At 35.6% G+C, this 13,012-nt stretch overlaps 1 protein-coding gene across 5 annotated transcripts in view; it reads left to right on the forward strand.

The window, feature by feature from the left end:
• The window catches only part of CNTN1 (contactin 1), a 389,373-nt gene that overhangs the window by 241,116 nt on the left and 135,245 nt on the right, over positions 1-13,012 (forward strand). For all 5 annotated transcript variants that reach the window (XM_017945784.2, XM_017945787.3, XM_017945786.3 and 2 more), the window contains exons 7-9: positions 6,833-7,039; positions 10,806-10,905; positions 11,044-11,225. In XM_017945784.2, coding sequence (XP_017801273.1) covers positions 6,833-7,039; positions 10,806-10,905; positions 11,044-11,225 — 489 coding nt within the window. The remainder of the gene's footprint in view (positions 1-6,832; positions 7,040-10,805; positions 10,906-11,043; positions 11,226-13,012) is intronic.

Below are 13,012 nucleotides of genomic sequence, written 5' to 3' on the forward strand. Positions count from 1 at the left end.
ACAGGCTTTTAGAATACATGCAGGATTTTGTGTGGAATACATCAATCTGATGTGTGTGTATGTACATATACATACACATATATTTCACACAAAATTATACATTATGTATTCCATGTGAAATTGTGTATGTGTATGTATGTATGTGTGTGTGTTTATATATTATATATATATGTGTGTATATATATAGCTATGGTTATTTACATATCAAATATTGGTGATTTCCTCCATAATAGGAGAAAGATGATTGCTTGATAAATATGGAGGGACGTATAAAATTCAAAATTTTGTAACATCCTTTCAATGAGAAAAGCCTTTTTCTTAAGAAACTATATATTTAAATATATATTTAATATATATTTAAAAACCTACCATTTTCATAGCATTTCCCACAAAGTAATGGCCAAAAGTATACAGTGACTACATTTGACCATATTCAATACTGGATGGACTTCACTCCATCAGTCACGGACTCAGAAAATCTCTTATGAGTACTTATTATACAGCAGGCACAATGTAATCCACAGAAATGCCTAGTGGAGCAAAACAGGAAAAGCTACCAGCCTTCAGAAGTCTTCCACTGGGAGAGTTAGACCTTAATAAGATAAATGGTTAAAAGACATGGCATGTTAGATATTGAAAATAAGGAGATATATATATCTCATATATATCTCATAAGGAGATATATATCTCATATATATATGTGTGTGTGTATGTGTGTATGTATAATGCAGGGAAGAGGAGAGAGTAAGTATTGAGGGATGACTGAACTCAGGAGGAGCATCACTAGAAGGAAAGTTGGAATAAACACCTGAAGGAAGTAAAGGAGCTAACAATATGAGTATCTGAGAGAAGAGCATGCCAGGCAGATGCTGAGGTCAGACTATGGGAAAACAAGGGAGGCAGGGTGGCTGTCATAGAGTGAATAAGGCAGAGGGTAGTAATAAATGAAATAAAAGAGGTACAAGAGCTACATTATGGAGGACCTTATGATCCATAGCAATTATTAAAACTTTGGCTTTTACTTTGAATGCGATTTACATTTCAGGGCTTTGAGCAGAGGAGACACATGACATGACTTAAGTTATAGAAAGGTGACTCTGGTTACTGTTTTAAGAAAGGACCTGGGGAGGGAAAAGGTGGAAATAGGACATCGGTTTGGAGGTATTGCAATAATTTAGGTAGCATGTGATGGGCCAGAATGGTGGCAGTGGAGGTGGGAAGATAAATCCAGGCATATTCTAGATAAATAGAATATATTAAATTCTATATAGAAATATAGGTACATTTTGGTTAAATTCTACATATCTTTTGAAGGAGAAGCCAAGAGGACTTGCTTGTGGATTTTATGTGGTATATAAGATAAATATGAAAGTTGAGGGTGGCATAAAATTTTTGCCAAGAGCTCCTGAAAGAATGAAGTTGCCATTACTTCAGCTGAAGGAATAGGTGTGGACATGTTAAATGTGAAGCATCTGTTAAGCTTCCAAATGGAAATCAAGGTGGCAGTTCTATATGTGTGTAGATTTCAGGGGTGATGTCTAAGCTTGGAATATAAATTTGTGATTCATCATTCTATAAGTTGTTTTCAAAACCATGGGACTGCAGCGTGATTACCTAGGGAATTAGAATAGATAGAAAGCGAGAAGCAGGGGACCAAGGAACAGGCTCTGAGATTTTTCTAAGGTAAGTCCTGCTTTCAGTCTTTGCTGCCTCTTAGCCATGGTGCTAAGTGTAGAATTTCATTGGCCAGAGCAAGGTTGGCAGAAGCTTAAAACCATTAAGCCAAAAGAGTCCATTACTTCCTTATCTCAATAAAGATGAATATATTTACATGGAAAACAAAAACAAAAACAAAAGTAAAGTTGGTTCAAGAGTCCAAGAGACATAATTCACAGAATAAATCTGAATAGTTCATCAGTTATACCACCTTCAACCGATATAAAAATAGACATTTGCTTCAAAACCATGCGTGTATGTATATGTGTATGTATACTATTATACTATCTCTGTGCTAGAAATCTCCTTCCTTTTTAAAGAAGGTAAATTAAGGTTTTATGTTTTGTGACTTAGAACTTGGGTTGAGAGTGCAAAGGAATCTGTCTTTGGGTTCTGAACCTCTAAGAATGTTATATATACAATTATTTAGAGTTGTCAAACCCTATTGATTCTATTTGGTGATCTGAGATTCAGTCCTTACTATGTCAAGTAAACTTAGGCATGTCTACATCTTTTTTTTTTTAAATTTTATAATGAATTTAATATGATAGTGCAGTATGCTATTTTGGCAGCAAAATACCAGTGATTTAAAGCTTAATACAGGATGTTGTCCATGTCACAGAAAGTAATATACCCATATTACATTACACTTAACAGAAGACTTCTAGAACAATGTCTGTAACTGAGTAAACAATGTCATGAGAGGAGTATAGACAAGTGAAATTACACCCAGATACAAGTATATCAATGTCACATTAGGAATGTTTGGAAGAACAGAAAACTGCTCAACTATGAGAAACAGTGAAACATACTCTAACTTATATGGAAGTCAATGACATTTAAGAGTACAAATATTTCCTCATTTAAAATGTATATGAAAATGATAAAATGGATATGTAGTTTCTTTTGTTGTTGTTGTTGTTTTTTGAGACGGAGTCTCACTCTGTCACCCAGGCTGGAGTGCACTGGCACAATCTTGGCTCACTGCAAACTCCGCCTCCCGGGTCCAAGTGATTCTCCTGCCTCAGCCTCCCGAGTAGCTGGGATTACAGGTGCACACCACCACACCCAGCTAATTTTTGTAGTTTTAGTAGAAACGGGGTTTTACCATGTTGGTCAGGCTGGTCTCGAACTCCTGACCTCGCAATCTGCCTGCTTCTGCCTCCAAAAGTGCTGGGACTACAGGCGTGAGCCACCGTGCCCTGCCAAAGATATGTAATTTCAATAGATTATTATTAAAGTAAATAAAACATATTTTAGTACAGTTGATGTTTTGTATCTGTTATTATTTAGTACATCTCACTACACTAAAGATTTTTAGTTCAGGATTATAGAGATGTTACCTTCCTCATTTATGTGCAGGCAAAAAGTCCAAAAGGAAACATCTCAACTTTTGCAATCCCATATACTTTTCTCTGTATTTGGATGGTCTGCAGCTCCTTGCAAGGGGGGATACTCTCATTTGGACCACTTTACTTATTTATCAAGAGTGATCATAAATGTGCATTTCAGTACAAATGTTCACTCAATTTTATAACATTTGATATACAGCTAATTTCCTCGTATGTGGCACAGAGTAAGTGCTCAATATAATATCTGAGAGAGTGAGAAAATGAAAGAAAGAGCAAATAGATTTGTTCATTAAATTAAGTGTAGTGGTTAAGTTTCCTGAAAACATAAACTGACTTGTTTGATTTTATTATATTGCAATAAATAATTCATAAATGTGCAAGACTTTTTAAACTCACAGACTCTCAAAAATGAAAACATAATGCTTCCTTTCCAACTAATTTTCTGTCAATATCATGATCAAAAATCAACTTACTCCATTTCACAAAATATAAATCATATCTTTGTATATAGCAAGAGAGAAATAAAGGGAAAAAAAAGTCTGTCATTTTAAGGGTAGGTATTGTTAACAAAATAAGAGATACCTCATAATAGAGACATTATGAAATTTAAAATGGATAAGAAAATAAGAGTACTGTTCAGAATAACAACTCCTGGAATATTGAATATAATCTTGAAAGAATCTTAATAGACTAAATAGATCATTACAAAAATAGACAGGAATGAGAGACCAGGGTAAGGAACACATTAGCTCACATCAAAACTTTCTTTCCAAACGTGTTTAATGTATAGTTTATTGTGTTAAAGTACTGATCAGAAGCTACAGTGATTTCGGTGTAGGCGAATTCCATTCTGTTCAAGCTAATTTTCTAAAAGGCAAGAAAATCTTCTAAAAAGTTTTCAAGTTATTTCTCCATGGTTTGAACTAAAGAAGTTCAAGTGTATTTCAAGCAGATACATATAGCATTTTGCAAGATTACATAAGTGGTGTAGTTCAAAGTAATACAATGATATTAGCCAAATGCATTGTAATTGGACAAAATGAATTTCTCCTGTAATATATGTGCTCTAGATTTCTGGGGTAAAAGCAAGAAGTTTCATATATCTACCAGTAAAAGCAACATTTCTTAAGCATATGCTGACACTTACTGAAAAAATAATTTTATAGTAATTTATTGTTTAATCCAGTCTATAATCTGAGGAAAACAGATGGCTTTTGCAAAGATGGTTGATTTTATCATCTGCATGGGGCTAGGAAAGACACAAAGAAGATGGTCTGTTGAGTCCTTGAAAAAACTAGATCAGGGCTTAGCTCTTGATTGACAAAATCATGTCTCATCCATAAGTCGGAGAGTCAGGGTGGCTATTGCTCCAGTCTTGGTACAGCTAATTTTGGTGATGGTGGGTGGGGAAGGAGGTGAGAACATCAGTTCTGCCTCCCTTTTGCTGTATGACCTCTGGCAAGTCACTTCACCCTATTAGGCCTTGGATCCCCCATTTAAAAATGGCAAGAGCCCTTCCTACCTTTGTTGTAATGAGTACTGACAGATTCTAACAAATTGCAATTATTGTTTTGTCCAAGTGAATGGCTTTAAAAATAAGTAAGATTTGTTAAATAAATTTAGATTAATTACATTGCAAGTCCCACAAACGCAAAGGCCACATCTATCTTGTTTAGCAGCACTTGGAAAGTACTCAGGTTTTGCAAAATAAATAAATTAGAGAATTTTCATGGGACATTCAGTCAGTCAGACCAATTGTTCTATAGTCCAAGACTTATGCTCATACAACATCACGACAATAACTTCTCTGAGTTAGCATTTATCCCTTGTAAGGATCAAATACCATCACTTCTTTCATTTCTTTACACACATCTTTGATGAGTGGGGGGCAGGAAACTGTCTTACATTTTAGAGAAACTGAGTAATAGAGTGACTAATAAGTAATAGAGTGACTGATAAAAGTCATACTGAGAATTAAAATTCAGGTCTCTGTATTCACATAACCACTGAGGATTCAGATTACTCTAAATGCATTTTGTGGGAAGTATCTTTCATACATCCTATAGTTACAAAAGTCCTTTCTCTGTAAGGAAATACTTTCTTGACATTTTTGGCTTTGGTGGTGGGGCAGGGGGAGTGGGGATTTAATTTTTCACAGAAATCCCTACAAAATTTGGACTTACATTTCAACTGAGAATAGGAAATATTATTTCAGAATCAGAAAAGATCAAAGTCTTCTTTTAAATGTACTGTACATATCAGCTTGGATGAAAGACTACTTGATACCCCTTTCTGAATGTGATACTTCTTTACTTATCCCAGGAGCCCTCATTTAAGACATTTAAGCAGCTCCCTAAATATTTTCCTGTCCTAATTATCTGGTGACCCTAAATCAGCAAAAAGAAAAAAATTAAAAGAATTCAATTATTCACAGATATAAGTGCCTAGAAATATATGTTAACCATAATTCTGAGTTAGAGGCTAATTATAGTAGTCTAATTTTCTGCCTCTTTTTAACTGTATTCTGTTTCTTCAATAATAAACATATGCTGCTGCTTCTATAATTTTAAAAAATCAATGTTGAAAACCAAAATAATATAATCATATTCACTGTCTTTCCTGATGTTGTATTTTGCTGGAGAAAATTACATAGCTAAGCTAAATATAATCCCAAGGTTATTATTCCCATTATGTGAAGCTTATATAATGTGCATCTCTTTTAGTTTTTCATAATCATTGTGCTTTCACACTCTCTTTGAAAGCTTTGCTAGCCACGTTAAGTTCCCCAATGCAAAATAGCCGTTTGTCATGATGATTCATTTTTAAAAGAAGCCTGAGTGCTGTGAGTTCTTGGTTTTTCACCATTTTACACCTAAAATCCTATTTAGTCTGACCTAGAGAGATTCCCACTTACATTCTTCTCAGTAGAAACTGTCTTTATGTGATCAAGATGTTTTGAAGGGAATCATTATTTTTTGACCTAAAGGTGTGCATTGCCCATTGTCTCCTTTTGTGTATTTGTGGAATGACTCCTGGCGAGTCATTCATCAAAACAGAGAGGAAGGAAGGAATAGAAAACTATAGGAAATTCAGCAAATTAAGGAGGAAATTCAGTTTTCCATTTAACTAGTTAGTGTGTTCAGCCAAAGGAATTTCATGTGGGTAAGAGTTACCATATGATATGTCTCCTAATATTTAATTAAACCAGTACCATACTTTTCCCTGTTTCTGTAGTTTTCTCTTTTTAATGTGACCACAATAGGTTACGTAAGCTCATTTCTAACTCTATAATTTAAAATAGGTGTACGCACACACACACACACACAAACAGATAAAGTGATAATATGGTAAGTAATCTTAATTTTATTTATAAAATACAGTACGGCAGATTAATCATGGCTTTGGAGTTATTAGACGTGGATTCAAAATACTATTTCTTCATAATAGTCATGAAATTCTAAGCAAATTATGTAACCTCTTCGAGTTTCACTCAGCCCGTCAATGAAATGAAAGCAAGAATGTTAATAGTTTATAAAATAATAGAAATATAGATAAATAGATGTAATTGCTTAGTGTAATGCTTATATTCATGTAAAATATGGTACATATTTTAAAGTGTGCACTGTTTGTCTTTGCTTTCTCCTAACATTTGCTCTTCAATAGCCTCTGTTAGATTAAGTGATAGCTTGTTACTAGCCTCTATTAAATTATGTAACAGCTTTGGGAGAAGCACTTCATATTTAGAAGAAAATAATTTCTTCTAGATGATCTTAGCTACCGGTGGCTTCTAAATGAATTTCCTGTATTTATCACAATGGATAAACGACGATTTGTGTCTCAGACAAATGGCAATCTCTACATTGCAAATGTTGAGGCTTCTGACAAAGGCAATTATTCCTGCTTTGTTTCCAGTCCTTCTATTACAAAGAGCGTGTTCAGCAAATTCATCCCACTCATTCCAATACCTGAACGTAAGTATTTTATTTGTTACACTCTGTTTTCGCAAGGTTGTCTACATATGGTATACTTACCATAATGAAAAGAAATACCCAATGAGGACTAGCTGGTTTTTCAGGAAGGACAATATAGAAGGGGATGCATGTTGAAGGGGCCAAAGGCTTGGTCCTAAGCTTTTTGCGTTGAGAAGATTCAGTTAATAAAATTGCTGTAAGAAGGTTGTGTTCGGATGAGTTGCCTCTAGCTCGGGAAATACACAGGGGACTGATACTTTAGTCAAGTTCTAGTGTATTGGTTACAGTGGAAATCGCTGGCATCTACTTTTTGTTTCACGGCCATTCCTACTTCTTAGTAAGCTCATGAAGAAATCAAATGATTTGTAGATCAAAACAAACAATAGTAACTGTAGAATTTTTTTAAGTCATTTTGATTATTTTGGTATTTTTAAGAAACTATTTACATGATACAAATAAGTACAAAAATTGTCTTTTGTAATCTACATAATCAGCGTATGGTGCTACCCTGGTAGTACCACGGCAGATGACCACTGACAATCTGATCGGCCTTTCCCTAAGCTCCAATTGAACTACTTCCCCTTTAAAATGCACTGCTGCTTAAGAGAATCAAATCACAGTATACTTGCTTACTTTACATTATTTCTATCCAAGTCCTTCTGCTACATTAATATCAGCAAATTCAAGCTCATGAGAGCATACCAGCTTCAGATTAACAGATTTAGGTCTGGTTCCTGCCTTTACCCCTAAGTACAGTGTGATGATGGGAAAAATGCCATAATACCATTGAGGTTCCATTTTTATTTTTCTCTGCAAGACAACGCTCACATAATTGGTATTCAAAAAATATTGTTGACTTTCTGGCTCATTTTTCTTTTCTCAGTTTTAAGAGATAATCTCACCCCCTACTTCATAGACTGAAAAGAAGCCATCATGTAAAAATTCTCTTGATTTTCTTTCTACTCTTCCCCAGAAATACACTTGCAGTTCAGCACTTCTATTTATTTTCTGACTTTTTGTCTCAGTAGCAAAAATATTTCTCCCCCTGCTCAAGCTAAATTCTCCAGTTGTTCTGGTTCACATTCCATTTGTTTCAATTAGAAACTTCAATACATCACTTATTTTCTCCTTTCCTGAATCTTCAGATTCTACTCTACCTCATTCTGTCTGCATATTCTCTTGTATTCAACACAATTTTGAATTATTATGAATTCCTATTTGCTAAATCCAAAGGACACTTTGCAGTCCTTATTCTGTTCGAGCTTTGACACTGCCTCTTCTGCCTTTCATGAAGTTTTCTTTCTTCACCTAATTTCCTGAACTTTTCATCTCCCTTCTGCCTCTCTGACAAATTTCATAGAATATTCTTCACAAAATATTCTTCTTTCTTATATTTTCCTCTAATCTTTCCTAGATATTCTCACCCACTTATACATTTTCAACAGTATACCTTTGCAGGAGACTTCAAGTTCACAGCTCTGAAATTTTTCTTGTGTTTAGATCTCAATTCTTCCTGTATCCTGGACTTGTCCCCCCAAAAAGCTCTCAAACACGTTAAGCTCAAAATGTCACAAATACACGTTATTTCTCCCCAAAACCTTCTCCTTTTCTTTAGCTTATTTAGCAACACAATTTTATTTCTAATAACTCAAGGTAGCATGATTTATTATCAAATCCCAATTTCCACTGATCTTCGGTACAGCTAACCCAGTGGTTCTTAATTAGTATGTAAGCACCTGGAGAGTTTTGGGAATAATGCAGGACCCAGACGTATTGATTCATCAGGCCTGGAATGTGACCCAGGAATCCACAAGTTGAACCAGTATCCTAGGTGATTCTGATGATTGAGCCTTTAATCTACACCTTGAGAAACATTGATCCAAGGAGCCGTCCTGTTGATTCTGCCTCTAAAATACAATTTATATTTACTATTTCCTTTCTGTTTTCACTGTAACTATGCCCTAGTGTTGGCCCTCACCTGTTTTGCCTAAAGTGTTGAAACAGTGTTTTATGGACCTCTGAGATTGTCTTCTATATATATTTCTCCTCTCCATGCTCCATCCTTTAAAAATGCCAACAAGGTCTTCGACTTAAACCAAAGATATGATCCATATTACTTCTCTTACCAAGTCCCAGTGGTAGTTACTTGATACGATTTGGCTGTGTCCTCACCCAAATCTCACCTCGAATTGTAATAGTCTTCACTCGTCAAGGGCGGGGCCAGGTGGAGATAATTGAATCATGGGGGGCTGTTTCCCCCATACTGTTCTTGTAGTAGTGAATAAGTCTCATGAGATCTGATGGTTGTATAAAGGGGAGTTCCCCCTGCACATGCTGTCTCTTGCCCACTGCCATGTAAGATTTCCCGTTGCTCTTCCTTAATCTTCCACCACGATTGTGAGACCTCCCGTTATGCGGAACTGTGAGTCAATTAAACCTGTTTCCTTTATATATTACCTAGTCTCAGATATGTCTTTATTAGCAGAGTGAGAACAGACTAATACATTACTTATTGAGAAAATTCGTCTCAAAATCTTTCTATCATTTTTTCAGTCCTTCTAGATTGTGGGTTCCAGCTCATATACTTCAGCATCATTTGAGTTCCTAGACCTTTTAAAATTCCTTGCACACTCCTGGAGCTTTGTCATAATATGCTGTTTGCTCAACCTGAACTGGTCAAATTTAAATGCCATATTTGCCTCAGAGTCCTATAGCCCTTACCTACTTCTAACTACCCGCCTCATCAGTCACTTTTTCAGAGTACCCATTTTGGTTTGGGTTATATATCATTATTTATTTATTTGTCTCTTTAGTATTTTACAGTGTGAGGTACACACTCAATTTGTGATCCTAAATAATCCCTTTCACCTTTCTGAACCTGATTTTCTCTGTAAGCCTGAAGGATTAACACATCTTTCAGGACTGATATGCTAAATAAGTGTTTATTTTGAAGAGTGCTGTGTTGTCTGAGTAAATGTTTTCCTTCTTTCCCTCTCTCCTTCTCTCTTTTCAATTTGTTTCCCTTTGCCTTTATCTCTGGGCATTTCTTTTCTCCTTAGTTTCTTGCCTTGCATCGTTCTTTTCTACTCTCTTCTCTTTCTTCTCTTTCCTTCTCCTTAATTTTCTTTCTCTATCTTCCTGAGTTCCATGCAGCAGTGATCACAATGTTTGCCACGTATCTGTTGTTCACTAAAGACAGGAATTTTTTGTTTGTTTGTTTTGAGACGGAGTCTCGCTCTGCCGCGCAGGCTGGAGTGCAGTGGCCGGATCTCAGCTCACTGCAAGCTCCGCCTCCCGGGTTTAAGCCATTCTCCTGTCTCAGCCTCCCGAGTAGCTGGGACTACAGGAGCCGGCCACCTCGCCTGGCTAGTTTTTTTTGTATTTTTTAGTAGAGACGGGGTTTCACCGTGTTAGCCAGGATGATCTTGAGCTCCTGACCTCGTGATCCGCCCATCTCAGCCTCCCAAAGTGCTGGGATTACAGGTTTGAGCCACCGCGCCGGGCCAAAACAGGAATTTTTTTAGTAAATTAAGTCACATTGGTTATGCAGCTGCCAGAATGAGCCAATATTTATGAAAATGCTGGGAAGTTATACTATATTCATACTGTGCGTAGACAAACAAGTCTATCCATTATGACATGACCAGTACCTGTACAGAGAAGCTTCCATATTGAAGCAGCTCTAATCCTACAGAATTACCATGTTTAAGAGTAACTACTATTGTGCCTAATAATTAGTGAACATTTGTGTTTCTCTTAATATTAGGAACAACAAAACCATATCCTGCTGATATTGTAGTTCAGTTCAAGGATGTATATGCACTGATGGGCCAAAATGTGACCTTAGAATGTTTTGCACTTGGAAAGTAAGTATACTGACACTTTCATTAATATATATATAGAAATAGTACCATTTTAGGAAATAAATAATTGTTTAGCTGTAAACATAAAGTAATTGTCTTTTAAGTGTGTGAAACTTTAGCACTGGTATCTTCTCTTTAAAGTCCTGTTCCGGATATCCGATGGCGGAAGGTTCTAGAACCAATGCCAAGCACTGCTGAGATTAGCACCTCTGGGGCTGTTCTTAAGATCTTCAATATTCAGCTAGAAGATGAAGGCATCTATGAATGTGAGGCTGAGAACATTAGAGGAAAGGATAAACATCAAGCAAGAATTTATGTTCAAGGTAGATATATTATTTTAATTTTGTATAAATTTCATCAATATCTTATTTAAAACCATTTCCATACTTGAAAAACTACTATATAATGATTAATAGTTTTAACAACAGTGATGTATGTTACATCATGGAGAAAGATAAAATATTTCTCATATGTCTAATGAAGTCACAACTATGAGTTATAGAATTTATGAACTTATTACCAATTGAACCATAGGTAATAGCAATGGATCAATAGAAGTGTTATTGGTAATTTTCAGAATATACACTTAATGTAGTTTGTTTACTCATTTTATCACTGTCTTTTTTCAGTATCTTTTTATTTATAGAAGAAGCTATATGTTATGACTTAGTTTAAGTCAGTGATTTGCAAACTTAAGCATGCATCAACATCACATGGAGGGCTTGTTAAAACACAGATTGCTGGGCCAAACTCTCAGAATTTTTAATTCAGAGGTCTGTTAAGGGTTCATGAATTTGTATTTTTAACAAATTCCCAAAGGATGCTGCTACTATTGGTCCTGAAGCCGCACTTTGAGAACCACTGGTCTAAGGAATCTTTTTTTTTTTTTTTTGACAAAATTATCTTGGCACAAACCTTTCATTTTCACACATTAAAATAAACTTACATTTGGGAAGAGAGATTTTTTTTCAGGCCACATTGGAAACTTTCCAGACTGAAACTATAATGTTCCACAACATGAACCTCGCAGGTCACAACTAAAGAAACATGGAGGGCTTCCACAGGATTATTCACTTTTAACTCTGGCTACTGTCCCATTTCACTTTCTCCTGTCTCTCCCAAAAAGGAATAAAAAATTTGACAGATTCACCCATACTCTCTAAAAGTGTTGTTTCCATCTCCAGTTTTTCTTCTCTCTTAAATGCACTCCAACATGATTTGCATCTCTACCTCTCCACAGAAACCTTTCTTTTCATCATCACAGACTTCCATATTGCTAAAGCTAACGATCAATTCTCAGTTGTACTTGTTTGATCTAACAGCAGTGGTGGTCACAGTTGGTCCCTCCCTTCTTCATGATTCACTTTCTGTGCTTCATGTCTGCAACCCACTTTGTTATTCATTTCCTTGTATCATCTTTCATTCTCCATTGCCTTTCAACTCCATACCTTTCTAACATTGGCGTGATCAGGGTTCCATCTGTGAACCCCATCTCCATTTCAGCCACTCCCTTTATGATCCCATGCATGATCATGGCTTTAGACACACTCTATACCCTGAATGCTCTAACCCAAACATTTACGCTGAACTTCAGACTTGTATATCCAATGCCACAGTAATGTTAATGTGATAAATATCAAGTGTGCTGAAATGGCCTCCTGAAAGGAAGAAAATTCTAGGTAAGATCCTTTAAACTTTTGAAATAAATCCACCACTTTCTACTAGGTTTCTAAAGCTTATAGACCTGTTTTATTCAACATATTAAGAAAACTACACTCCAGGTTCTCAACAGAGTAGTATTTTGAACTGTCTAATATCTAAAGCCTTAGAAGAACCAAGGTGACAGAGCACATATTTATAGCAGGTAATTTAAGATAAATGTTATTTATTCTTTACTAATGCAGCATACTAAGTATTATCTTTAGGTCTGATCACATCACTAGAAGGTTACATAATTAAGCCATATATAGAATGTGTCAATCCAATTCAATTATTCATTACATGATGTAATAGCAAATGTCTGTGTTGTCCATGTGAGGCCAAGACAGGAAGGGTGCTGATATTCCTGTATTATGTATTGCTAAGATTGTATACAAAATAAAACATCTCT

The sequence above is a fragment of the Papio anubis genome, chromosome 9 (assembly GCF_008728515.1).
Source record: "Papio anubis isolate 15944 chromosome 9, Panubis1.0, whole genome shotgun sequence".
In the NCBI taxonomy this organism is placed as follows: Eukaryota; Metazoa; Chordata; class Mammalia; order Primates; family Cercopithecidae; genus Papio; species Papio anubis.